Source organism: Lynx rufus, unplaced genomic scaffold, assembly GCF_022079265.1.
Source record: "Lynx rufus isolate CCGP_SWC_20201006 ecotype Redwood Valley unplaced genomic scaffold, mLynRuf1.p SCAF_14, whole genome shotgun sequence".
NCBI lineage: Eukaryota > Metazoa > Chordata > Mammalia > Carnivora > Felidae > Lynx > Lynx rufus.
This window is the reverse complement of record NW_025814828.1, coordinates 47,637,594-47,650,050: the sequence shown is the minus strand read 5'-3', so window position 1 is coordinate 47,650,050 and position 12,457 is coordinate 47,637,594. Positions and strand designations below refer to the sequence as shown.

Below are 12,457 nucleotides of genomic sequence, written 5' to 3'. Positions count from 1 at the left end.
ACTAGAGCTATCTTAATTTGCATAAGAGCCATAGCAATGTGTGTACTCTTTTACTCAAAAACCTCATTTCTAAAAATTTATTCAAATGATGGGGCACCTGGGTGGCTCAGTCGGTTAGGCATCTGACTTCAGCTCAGGTCATGATCTGGAGGTTCGTGGGTTTGAGTCCCACATTGGGCTCTGTGCTGACAGCTCAGAGCCTGGACCATGTTTCAGATTCTGTGTCTCCCTCTCTCTCTGCCCCTCCCCTGCTCGCTCTCTGCCTCTGTCTCAAAAATAAATAAACATTAAAAAAAATTAAACATTCATTCAAAGGAAATCATCCAAATGAAGGGAACTTTTTATGCCTAAAATATTAATCAAAATATTATTTATAATAACAAAAGATTATGGGAGACAACTCAAGTACCTAATAATAAGGGAAATCATGAGTAAAGTATGATGTATATATACTACAGATTGTTATAAAACAATTAAAAATAATCTGTGTGAAGATGGTTCCAATGGAAAAATATACTTATGGAGAATTGTTAATTGAAAAAATAACATGTCATATTCTATGAAAATATGCATATAGCATGACTGAAATGGAATATAAAAATAATAACATTAGAAAACTTTGATTCCCCTGAGCCAGGCTGAGTTTTTACTCAGTTTCACGCATGTTACCTCTTAATAATATAGCAACCCTGGGAAGTAAGTACTATTATTTTCCTATTATCCAGATGGGGAAATTGAGACTTAGAGATGTTAACCATTTCAAGGTCACAAAAATTCGTTAAGTAATGGTACAGGAGAAAGAAGACCTATGTTCTCAAAAACAGTAAGTTTTCCATTTAGGGACCAGGGATTTGGGGTTAGCCCCTCTACCCTATCACTCTTCTCATTTCTCAAGTATTTCTTTCATGCTGTACTGTTTCTTTAATTAAAAATTACAAATAAATAATTTAATAAGAAATAAGACAGTGAATAATTTTTCACCAAATGAATAATTGCTAAAGAAATTCAGAGACGGGGGCGCCTGGGTGGCGCAGTCGGTTAAGCGTCCGACTTCAGCCAGGTCACGATCTCGCGGTCCGTGAGTTCGAGCCCCGCGTCAGGCTCTGGGCTGACAGCTCAGAGCCTGGAGCCTGTTTCCGATTCTGTGTCTCCCTCTCTCTCTGCCCCTCCCCCATTCATGCTCTGTCTCTCTCTGTCCCAAAAATAAATAAACGTTGAAAAAAAAAAAAAAAAGAAATTCAGAGACAGTTCACTTCAGGCTTAGTGGCTTAGAAGGCTTAAGAAAAAGATGAGATTTGACTGGGAATTGGAGGGATACCTAGAAGTTGCTGAGGTGAAGGGAATAAAGTTGGGTATTCCCAGGGTGTACAAAGACTGACAAAACTTTGTGGTAGCAGTGTTGACCAACCTGTGTTTAGGGAGTTGTCAATAAAGCTATTTGGGAGAAAGGATAGGTGTAAGGGAGCTAAAGCTGCTGAAGGGAAGTTAGGGCCAAAGTATGAGGTGATTTTAACTTTAAGACAAAGGGCTTTTGCCTTATTCCTGGAAGCAATGGAGCACCACTAAATAAGCTGCATTTTTGAAAGACTGGTGGTATGGAAGAGTCAAAAATGGACAGGAACAGGCAGGGAGAACATTCAAAAGGCTTTCAAAATAAAGTAAGAGTAAGCTGGTAACAGGTTGAAGTGAGGATGGCAGTACTTCAAATATAAAGCAACAGATGCAAGAGATACTGTCTGACAGGGCTTGGTAGAATATGGTAGCTGATTAGATATAGGGATAAGGAAGAGGGAAAACACTGTTTAATTTCCTAACACTCCTTTTCACAACCCTACCAAAGGACTCAGTGTTGTCACCATTCTAATCAAAAGATTGCGTCTAGCTCCCTAGTTAATATTTATCAACTTAAGCTAAAGTCCAGCAAATAGAGCAGCTACAGAGACTTTTGCACTGACAAAAAAAGTAAAGACATCTAGATTTATAGGCCCATTTCCTCAATTTGTAAGGGATAAAATTGAGGCCCCAAGAAGGGTCCTGAATGAAGGGTTTGCTGTCTGAGTTTGTCCCAAGGCTTCTTTGGCAAAATTCATTTTTTTCACAGCAGCATTTTCCTCTAAAACTTCTAGGTTGTTCACCTCTGATTAGGAGTGGAAATCTGTAGTGTGACTAGAGAGTGACCATTTCTTTAATATGCAGCATGGGACTTAGGAGTGCCTTTTATGATGAATGAGGTCCTGGTTTCTACTAGAAACATTATTACATAATACATCAGTTTTATGTCAAGTGTTCTGGAAGTTTTTATAGTCTTTCCATTGAATGTGCTAGGGCCCCTTGTCACGAGGTCTTTTATACAAACATAGGGCATTTAAAGGGGTAACACAGTGATTTATAAAACCTTTGTGGATCAGGCATGAAAACCAGAAACACATAAACCAAAAGCATTTACTTCTGTGAAAATTGCTGTTACAACTCAGTAACAGTCATTGAGTGAAGATTCAAAGAACACCTTTGAATTCAATATGCAAAATTTATGAGATCAATTAATTAAAGTCACAGTAATGAAGCTTTGGAACACACCATCAGTACAAGGCTAATATGACCAGGGCTGCTTCCACATAGTCATTATGCAGCCAGAATGTTCTAATCTAGACAGAAACATCAGGCTCTGTGGGGGTAAGAAGAGCAAAAGGATGTGGTAGGGTGAGCAGGAGAAGGAGATGAGGGGAAAATATCCCAGATGTTTTTTAGTGAGCACTTCAGAATGGTTAATATTAAACCGACATTAAATGATGATTACAGCACCTGTGCTCATTATAACCCAGAGTAAATTATCACAATGTGATATGTTGGATCCACCTGAAGACCAGACTGCAGATTCTATTGACTGTACCTCACACCTGTTAATTTCTTGTCATCAGCCACCAATGGGTACATTGTGTCTGTCTGTGTGTATTTCTGTACGTGTCTGTGTTTGCCAAGCTAAGAATGTGTCATGTTGGACCAAATGCTATTAAAAATATAGCAAAACAAAAAAAAAAAACCTCTTTCATACAGATTATAGACTTCCCAAATTCTAATGGAATAAACAAAACAAAAACAACAACAACAAAAATGTCTGGAGGAAGTTCCTGAAAAGTAACACTGGATATGAAACGAGGAAATAATATAGCATTGGCAAAAGCTTTTTAAAATTATTTTTATTTGATTTTTCTGTGCAAAGTGTTTTTGTGGAAGAGGGATATAAGCTTAATTATAAGTAACAGCTGGGTCAGAGAAGACACTAAACACAAGAGGCAGCAAAGTATAATAGAAAGAACTGAGGAAACAGACTGCCAGACTCCCTTTGCTGCTGACTGAACTTTGGGCAAGACACCTGTTCACTAGGCAGCTACAGAGGGAATTGAACCCAACTTTTAAGGCCCCATCCAAATCTGATATTTTATGATTCTATAAGGTCTCGTTCTTTTTTTTCCCAGTTTTTGAAAGAACAAATCCTTCAGACATGGCTATGTTGGCAGTGCCCTTTCTGAGGGACCCATTTATAAGGCACAAGTATATTTATAATAATCTTGTCTTTATATAGACATTAGTTATGTCATGGCTTTCAGTTTGAGGTTTGAGTTCTGTGAAATTGGGAAGCTACAGAACTGATTTAGACTTCCAATTCACATCTCCTTCTTCTATCCCCCAAATACACCTCTTTAAAGATTATATTGATAAATATCAGGCAGCTAACAAGGAGCAGGAGTATGGTAAAGAAGCAGAAGCATCTACTTCCAGATTTTCTAAAAGAAAGTGCACACCAGAAAACTGAAAACTCCTCGTTGCTTAGCAAATACACTCTTTACAGGTTTAGGACCATAAAACTGTGAGCAGATTTAGCTCTGCTGACTTAGCATAATGGAGAGAGTGGAATATAAAGACTAGAGGGCCCAGGCCTGTCATTCAACATTCCAGTTTCTGTTCAAAGAGAACAAACATCAAACATAAGTCACACAAGCAAATACAGAGGACAATAGTTCTGATGGAGAGCTCCTCATCACAACTGCCAAAGCTGTTTAAAATGCAAACAGGGACTGGGAATGAGGCCTGGAGTCTTGTTAGGGCCCTCAGTGATTTACATGGGGCTTGTGTGTACAATAAAAAAAGACTATTCTATGCATTCCCCAGGCAGGCAGTGTGTGGAGGAGGAAAAAAGCCAAGTAGAAGCAAGGCCTGGAAAGGAAAAGGAGGCACATGACGGTTCTTTCTTATGCCTAGAAAGAGGAGGAAGAGAGGGAAACTAAGATTTCATTATGCCTTTAGGCCAACTTTTTTCTCCTAAGACATTACTCTAATTTTCTAGTGAATGTCAGCGAGTAATCAAGATTTGTTAGGTTGGGTGTAGGGGAAGGGTGGAAGCTCTGTGTAATGGTTATTATATATAAAGAAAAAAAAAAGCCACTAACTTTCTGATAAAAATATTATTTCCTAAATGAGTCTCAGATTAAAGAAGGTACATTTATTTTTGCATTTGGCTTGGAGGCTTCAAGGTCAAAAGAAAAACAAGGGTGTTGTATTTTAATAGGACAAAACTTAATGACGTGAAAAATTCTTTAGTTCCTCTGTCTTGCTATTAACAGTAGTCTACCAGGAGGTTTAGTCAATTCTCTGAAGTGTTATTTTTTTGTTTGTTTTTTAAGATCAATTTACTAGTTGGAATCTAGTGAAATAGCATTAAGGTAGGCTGGTTGTTATACCTTATCTGATCTTGATTGTGAATAAATGGCATGGTTATACTAGTTGCCCATGTAAATGTTCTAATGCTTTCTAACTCAGCCCTCTTTGGGATTATTGTTTTTTTTTTTTTTCATGCTTCTACCTCCCTAAATGCATAGGTATACATACCTTTGCTTTTCTCTTTGCAGATCTCACAACTAGTGGCTGAAGAGAAACAAGGTCTGTACTGACACCTTACTCTGGTTTCCTTGATCTGAGAAAGTGAAAGGGTCTGGATTATTTCATAGATTCACTATGAGCTTTCCACACTCCTCTGTGCCATCTTGTCCCACCTGCAAAATGGGGAGTTGAAGAGGCAGGAGTGCTATATTTCTGATTTTTATTTATGTATTTATTTCTAGGTTGGGGAACTGAATTTACAAAGCAAACAAACGCCAAGAAAGAAAATAAGATGATGAGAGAATAAACCAAGTAACCATAAACAGACTTCTGAGTGTTCTTTAAAGGGAAGGTATTATTATAAAGGTACACAATAGTCATGGACTGTGCTTTTGGGACCTTCCTCAGTGCACAGCTGAGGAAGCTTGAGTTGGTGCCAAGTTACAGTTCCCAAACCCAGTTTGGTTTGGGAAAACAAAATCAGACTCAGGGGCTATTGTGGCCTGGACAGAGGCAGAAAGACACAATACAGCAGACTTCCTTCCTGTCTTGTTCTTATCTGAGGGTGCAGAGGGTGGGTGGGAGCATGCCTGGAGAGCAGGTGAGGCACTTCAAGCCCCAGCTGTCCAAGGGCTCCACCTCCCCTTCTCTTTCCTCTTGGGCAACTCCCACACCCAACCCAGCATTTGGACCCCCTCCCGCTCCTCCCTCAGCCCTTCCCTGGGCCCTCCCACAGTCTCCCACCCAGTTTAGGTCTGTGTCATAAGTATCCCCAAACCTGGGTTTGCAGCTGCTTAAGACAGGCAACGGAGAAAGTAGGTCCTGTTAGGGCTAGCGCGATCTCTTCTTTTTACAACCTGCAACCCAAGACGCTGATTCCAGCCAAGCCTTACCGCACAGCCCAAAGATACACGATGGTGAAAATAGCCTTCAATACAGTCACAGCGGTGCAAAAAGAGGAGGCACGGCAAGACGTGGAGGCCCTTGTAAACCGAACGGTGGGAGCTCAGATCTTGACCCGCAAGGTAGCACTACCGACTCCACCCCAGACTGCCTGCTAGGGTCCGTAAGGTGGAGAGGGGGTGATTTGGGGGGAAGGAAGAGGGAAGTGATGGAGGACAAAATGAAAGCTGCCCTCTCCGCTCTGTTGATCTGGTTTACCGGTTCTCCAGTTCCCTCTAGTCAAGCCGCCTTCCCTCTGTAGTGCCCCACACCCCTTAACATCCCCATGCATTGCACTACTTTCCGTGGGTTCTAGCCCATGTGGTACATCTTGAAGGGATGTTAGAGAGCGTTTGAGGAGAACCCTTGGGACCCAATGTCACCCTTTCCCGGGGAACATGTTGGTGGTGGGGGGGTGCTGAGGATCATCTAGACGCACGTTGTTCAGTGTTCAGCTCCAGGGGTGCATAGAGCATCCGCAGGGATGGAGCAGATACGGTGAGCAAGGGGAAGAGATTTAATTTTTCTTTGTTTGCTTTTGGTATGGATAAAGATCTATGAATTTAAATCTTTCTAGGATTTCTGAATGTTTGTAGGGGTGGGCTGTGGGGCAAAGAACAGCTTTGACTCAAAGCTGTATGGGTTGGGACTAGTATGTGTCTGTGTACGCCTGTGTATATTTTCAATTTCTCCCTAGTCATAGGCAGTTTTAAGCATTTGGTAAAGGAGCTGTCAAAATTGAGGTTGGTTTTAATTAGAATTTGAGATGTTCACTGTGACTTCTTACTGCAAGATCCTTGTATGTTTTCGGAGTGGCATTTCCTAAAGGCAGCACTCTTCATCCCTAAAAAGAAATGTTGAGGTTTATTTTTTTCTTCTTTTAAGTACTTCCTTTTCGTGATATCCCTTCTACCACCTCCCCCGTAGAGAGATCTGAAGCAGGTCCGACCTTGTAATTTAAACTTCTAGCATTGCCAGAAATTGAGGTAGTTTCTCCCCCAAAATGTTAGCCATTATTTATTTAGTCCAATTTCTATTTCCTTTAAACATCTAACATGGTTCAGTGTTTGGAAACTACTTGTTTTCCTCAGTAAAATCTCAACGTTTATTTATTTTTGGGACAGAGAGAGACAGAGCATGAACGGGGGAGGGGCAGAGAGAGAGGGAGACACAGAATCGGAAACAGGCTCCAGGCTCTGAGCAGTCAGCACAGAGCCCAACGCGGGGCTCGAACTCACGGACCGCGAGATTGTGACCTGGCTGAAGTCGGACGCTCAACCGACTGCGCCACCCAGGCGCCCCTCCTCAGTAAAATCTCAATGTTAAAAGGGACAATTGTATTTCTTTCTTGTTCTACTAAATCTGTGCAGTGTCAGTTTCCAGATCTGTCTTAACTTGTCATCTTCTCTTTTTAAAATTTTAAATTCTGTGTTCAGAGTGGAGTTTTTAAAAGTACTTTGAGTGAAATGAGAATCCATGTAGTAAAAACTTATTATGCACACAATTTGAAATGCTTATGTGCTTATGCAGAGTTTTTATCACAGAAATGTTTAATATTTAACCAAGCAATCAAACTTGCTTTTGGGTATTATACATTTCAGAACTCAAAAATAAAACTCCCTTGCATTGTGGAAGTTTTGATTAAATGACTTAAGATCAAATATGTAACTGTCCTACTCACTTTGTAAGTGAAACATGGCCAGATTTTTGGGAGGTCTAATGAGATGCCAGTAGTTAAATATAGCCACACAGTAATCCCTTTATTTTTCTCTCACTACCAAAAACTTCATGATTTTTAGTTGGATACAGTTAATATGCAAGCAGTACTTCTTCTAGGCCTGTGGTGTGATGAGGAATAAACAAAAATGAACATTAGTACTATGATTATATTTCTTTGTTAGATGTTGGAGAAGCTTCCACAGGATCTTGACCTGGCCACTACAGGACACAGATTTAATAATACTTGGCACATTATATTGTGATGTATTAATCTGCTCATTAGAAACTGAGTACAACTGGGGCGCCTAGGTGGCTCAGTCGGTTAAGCATCCCACTTTGGCTCAGGTCATGACCTTGCGTTTGTGAGTTCTGGCCCTGTGTCAGGCTCTGTGCTGACATCTCAGAGCCTGGAGCCTGCTTCAGATTCTGTGTCTCCCCTCTCTCTGCCCCTCCCATGCTCATGCTCTGTCTCTCTCTGTTTCTCAATAATAAATAAACGTTTAAAAAATTAAAAAAAGGAAACTGATCACAACAGAATAGTATGTCAGAGGTTGTGTACAATGACTTTACAATACAGTTTAGAGAGAAATTAGCTATGGTAAATGAGAATCCATGCCATCCTGAGTTCCAGCAAATTTAAATGAAAAAAAAATCCTTCCTAGAATGGTAGGGAATTTTATTAAATTGAAACTCTAGTACTTAGACCTTGCTTAATAATAAATGAAATTGCAGTGTAAATTGCTCTTCTCATATTGCAGTGACAATAAAAAAAATAAATTCATTGCTTTGAGTATTTCAAATTAAGTCATTTTGTGACTTAAGGGCAAGTCACTTCATCTCTTTGGACCTCAATTTATTTTTTTAAAGATTCATTTTTTTAATTTTTTATTGCTTATTTATTTTTTTTTTTTTTGAGAGACAGAGACAGAATGCAAGTGGGTTGGGGCAGAGAGAGAGGGAGGCACAGAATCTGAAGCAGACTCCAGGATCCGAGCTGTCAGCACAGAGCCTGACGTGGGGCTCGAACTCACGAGCTGTGAGATCACGACCTGAGCCAAAGTCAGATGCTCAACTGACTGAGCTACACAGGCACCCCTGGACCTCAATTTAATCATCTAAAATATAATTGCTAAGTCTCTAGCTCTAGATTACTGTGATTCACAGTCATAATTTATAATTCTGCTATTGTAATGTTAATTTTAGGTTAGTTTTTTGATAGAAATAATGTATAAGTTTTGAAAACTATTGGGACAAGTAACAGCCTTCAAGGTTTATACAGTATTAATAGAACGTTTCAATTTAAATGAATTTAGCTAAGAAAATGTGAATACCAAACTTCTTTGAATTTTAAAGAAATATAATTTTTTGACAAGCCATTTACCAAATAATTGTCTCTCCTTGTAATCCATACATCTATTTTCACCAGATTAATTGAAGGTGAATTGGGTGCCATAACCTTTAGTAGTTTTCATGGAAAAGAATTAATGTCCTGAAACACTACAATAATTATATTTTTATACCAGTCTGAATGATTTACCCACTAATTACAAGAAACAAAGTTCGCTGATATCATTTATTCTATCCTTGCATAATAATACAATGCTGCTTAGAACATATTGTGACATACAAGAATGGGATTGGAGGGGGATTCCTGGGTGGCTCATTCGGTTAAGCCTCCGACTTCGGTTCAGGTCATGATCTGGCAGTTCTTGTGTTTGCGCCCAATATTGGGCTCTGTGCTGATAGCTCAGAGCCTGGAGCCTGCTTTGAATTCTTTGTCTCTCTCTCTCTCTGCCCCTCCCCTGCTCGTGCTCTGTCTCTCTCTGTCTCAAAAAATAAATAAGCATTAAAAAAATAAACAAATAAATAAAAAATAAAAGAATGGGATTGGAGGGTCCCATGGTCCATTACCTTCGGAAGAATACAGAGTTAATCAGTTACATGTTTGCTTTGGATATTTCTGGTTCCAATTCCTGAACAAATTATGGATTTAACAGAATTTTATTGTTATATGCACAGCTTTTGGTCCCAGCTCTCACAAATCTTGTACTGTAAAATCTAGTGTTTTATCCAGAATTTGGAAAACATTATTACATTCATGCAGTAAATAATTACAGAACAGTGGGTGATATTGAAAAGGCTAATTTCTCACTAAAATTAGGAACATTAAGAAATATATCTCATTTTCAAAATGTTAATTTCTAGAATAGGGAGAAATGACATACATATGTCTTATAGAACTTTTTATATAAAACAAATTTTAAAACTGGCTTTTTGAAAATCATTTAATAAATCAAAATACATTAATTCACCTTTAAATTGGCAAAAAAGTTGATTTACAAGAAATAGTAAAGCAACATAATTATATTCAAGAAGGTTAGTGATTCTATCACTATAAAAGTCTAAAAATTAACAACTTCCATTTATTTAAAGAGGATAATTTATTCCATAAATGAATTGTTATTTTCAGCTGATTCTAGAAGTGTGTATTTTGAAAAAACTTCATGTCTGCAGTTGGATTTGTAAATGCCAGAAGGAAGGTTAATATAATTGGATGTTTTTACATCTATTAAATATGAGAAGTTATCTGGAAATGATTTTAATCTAGAATGACTTAATAACATCTTTTAAAAATTATGTGGTATTTCAAGAAAGTAAATTATGTACAAAGCAGCTATGTGACTAAAAGTGCAATCTGGTTTTTGTTTTTGGTCTTGCTTTTTAATAAACAGGAGCTCCAGTTTGCCACCCAGGAAAAAGAGGGCTCCTCTGGGAGATGCATGCTTACTCTCTTAAGCCTTTCATTCATCTTGGCAGGACTTATTGTTGGTGGAGCCTGCATTTACAAGTACTTCATGCCCAAGGTAATAAAAATTATAATCCTTATAATTTGAATTACTAATTGCTATACCTGTAGTATCAACTTAAGTAAATCTGTGGTGGTCACCAGAGAAATTGAGATTTAGGACAAATTTTCAAATTACCATTCAATTTCTAAAATTAATTTGTCTTCATGGTGACAACTGTAATCAGAAATCCTCAGCTTGACAAACTGTACAATGAATTGATGTGAGTGTGAGGAATGATTCAAATGTCATGGTAGTAAGTATTAAAAGTTTTTAATTCTCCCTTTTTGCCTATTAGAATACCATCTACCATGGAGAGATGTGCTTCTTTGACTCTGAAGACCCTGCAAATTCCCTTCAAGGAGCAGAGCCCTACTTCCTGCCTGTGACAGAGGAAGCTGACATCCGTGAAGATGACAACATTGCAATCATTGATGTGCCTGTCCCCAGTTTCTCTGATAGTGATCCTGCAGCAATTATTCACGACTTTGAAAAGGTGGATTTCTCACTTCTTTAGGTTTTCCTGATTTTTTTCTTAGTTTATTAGTAAGTATTAAATCTGTTCATAAATGTACATCTTTTTGCAGCAAACCCTTTTTCAATCTTTTGCTATTGAATATACATTAGCAGATTTTAAAAGTATGTAGGTACTTGTTATAATGGTAGTTACAATCTGAAGAATTAATGCTCTTTGCATCATAGTTAACTTTTCCCTTTCCCCAACAGGGCATGACTGCTTACCTGGACTTGCTCCTAGGGAACTGTTATCTGATGCCTCTCAATACTTCTATTATTCTTCCTCCAAAGAATTTGGTGGAGTTCTTTGGCAAACTGGAAGTACGTATTTTGGATGTCAAATTTTCATTTCAGCATTTGCTTCCTCATTAAAAACAAATGATTTGAGCCACAACATTCCATATTGTTGAAATAGTTTTCAAATAAAAAGTGTGCTGTAGGGGGCGCCTGGGTGGCTCAGTTGGTTAAGCATCCAACTCTTGGTTTCAGCTCAGGGCATGATCTCACAGTTTGTGCGTTCAAGCCCCACATCTGGCTGTAGGCTGACAGCGTGGAACCTGCTTGGGATTCTCTCTCCCTCGCTCTCTGCACCTCCCTCGCTCACACTGTTTCTGTCTCTCGCAAAATAAATAAATAAACCTTAAAAAAGTGTGCTGTAACCCTAAAACTGCTCTAAAAAATAAAGTCTATTAGAAAAAAGTATACCTGCTATAGGTAAGGATTGAAATGGTGTTTTTAAGTTCTTATTTCAATCTTTTTATAAAAATTTTAGAGTGGCAAATACCTGTCTCACACATATGTTGTTCGTGAAGACCTGGTTGCTGTAGAGGAGATCCGTGATGTTAGCAACCTTGGCATCTTTATTTACCAACTTTGCAACAACCGCAAGTCCTTCCGCCTTCGTAGAAGAGACCTCTTGCTGGGTAGGAAATTTATTCTTCCTTTCAACCTGTGTTATTTGGAAAGTGAAGGAAACTAAAGATGGAGTAGAGTGGAAATGTAGACAGCAAATCTAGATATGTTTTAATTTACATAGAAAGTTAAAAAACCACTTCTTATGTGCATTTTCTCACAGGTTTCAACAAACGTGCCATTGATAAATGCTGGAAGATTAGACACTTCCCCAACGAATTTGTTGTTGAGACCAAGATCTGTCAAGAGTGAGAGGCAACAGGAAAAGAGTATCCTTAGTAATAAGAAGTCAGAGATTTACAATATGACTTCAACATTAAAGTGTGTGGGATACTCATGATATTTACTCATGCATACTCTATTTCTTACACAAAAAAAAGAAGGAAAAAAACTAACCACTGCAAGTTCTTGTCGATTTTTAGTTTAATTGGCATTTCTTTTGTTTGAAATTTAAATTAAATAATTCTGTGTTTTTCTTTTCAATTTTTAGGGTTTAGACTTCTGAAAGCAGCATGAATATATCAGCTAACATCCTGACAATAAATTCCATCCTTTGTGTGTGGTTTTTTAAAGTAAGTTCTTCACTCAATCACATGGTAGAACATGTTTTAAATTTAAAATATTTAAATTTTTTTGAATTTTTT

At 38.3% G+C, this 12,457-nt stretch overlaps 1 protein-coding gene across 2 annotated transcripts; it reads left to right on the top strand.

The window, feature by feature from the left end:
- The first annotated feature begins 5,652 nt into the window (after positions 1-5,652).
- ITM2A (integral membrane protein 2A) lies at positions 5,653-12,158 on the top strand. Of its 2 annotated transcripts, XM_047075691.1 has the most exons (6): positions 5,653-5,903; positions 10,272-10,403; positions 10,684-10,881; positions 11,112-11,222; positions 11,674-11,824; positions 11,977-12,158. In XM_047075691.1, the coding sequence occupies exons 1-6, from the start codon at positions 5,793-5,795 to the stop codon at positions 12,063-12,065; spliced, it is 792 nt and encodes a 263-aa protein (XP_046931647.1). In that variant the 5' UTR covers positions 5,653-5,792; the 3' UTR covers positions 12,066-12,158. The 2 variants fall into 2 exon arrangements, with proteins under 2 accessions (XP_046931647.1, XP_046931648.1); XM_047075692.1 differs by lacking the exon at positions 10,272-10,403.
- The last annotated feature ends 299 nt before the right edge of the window (positions 12,159-12,457 follow it).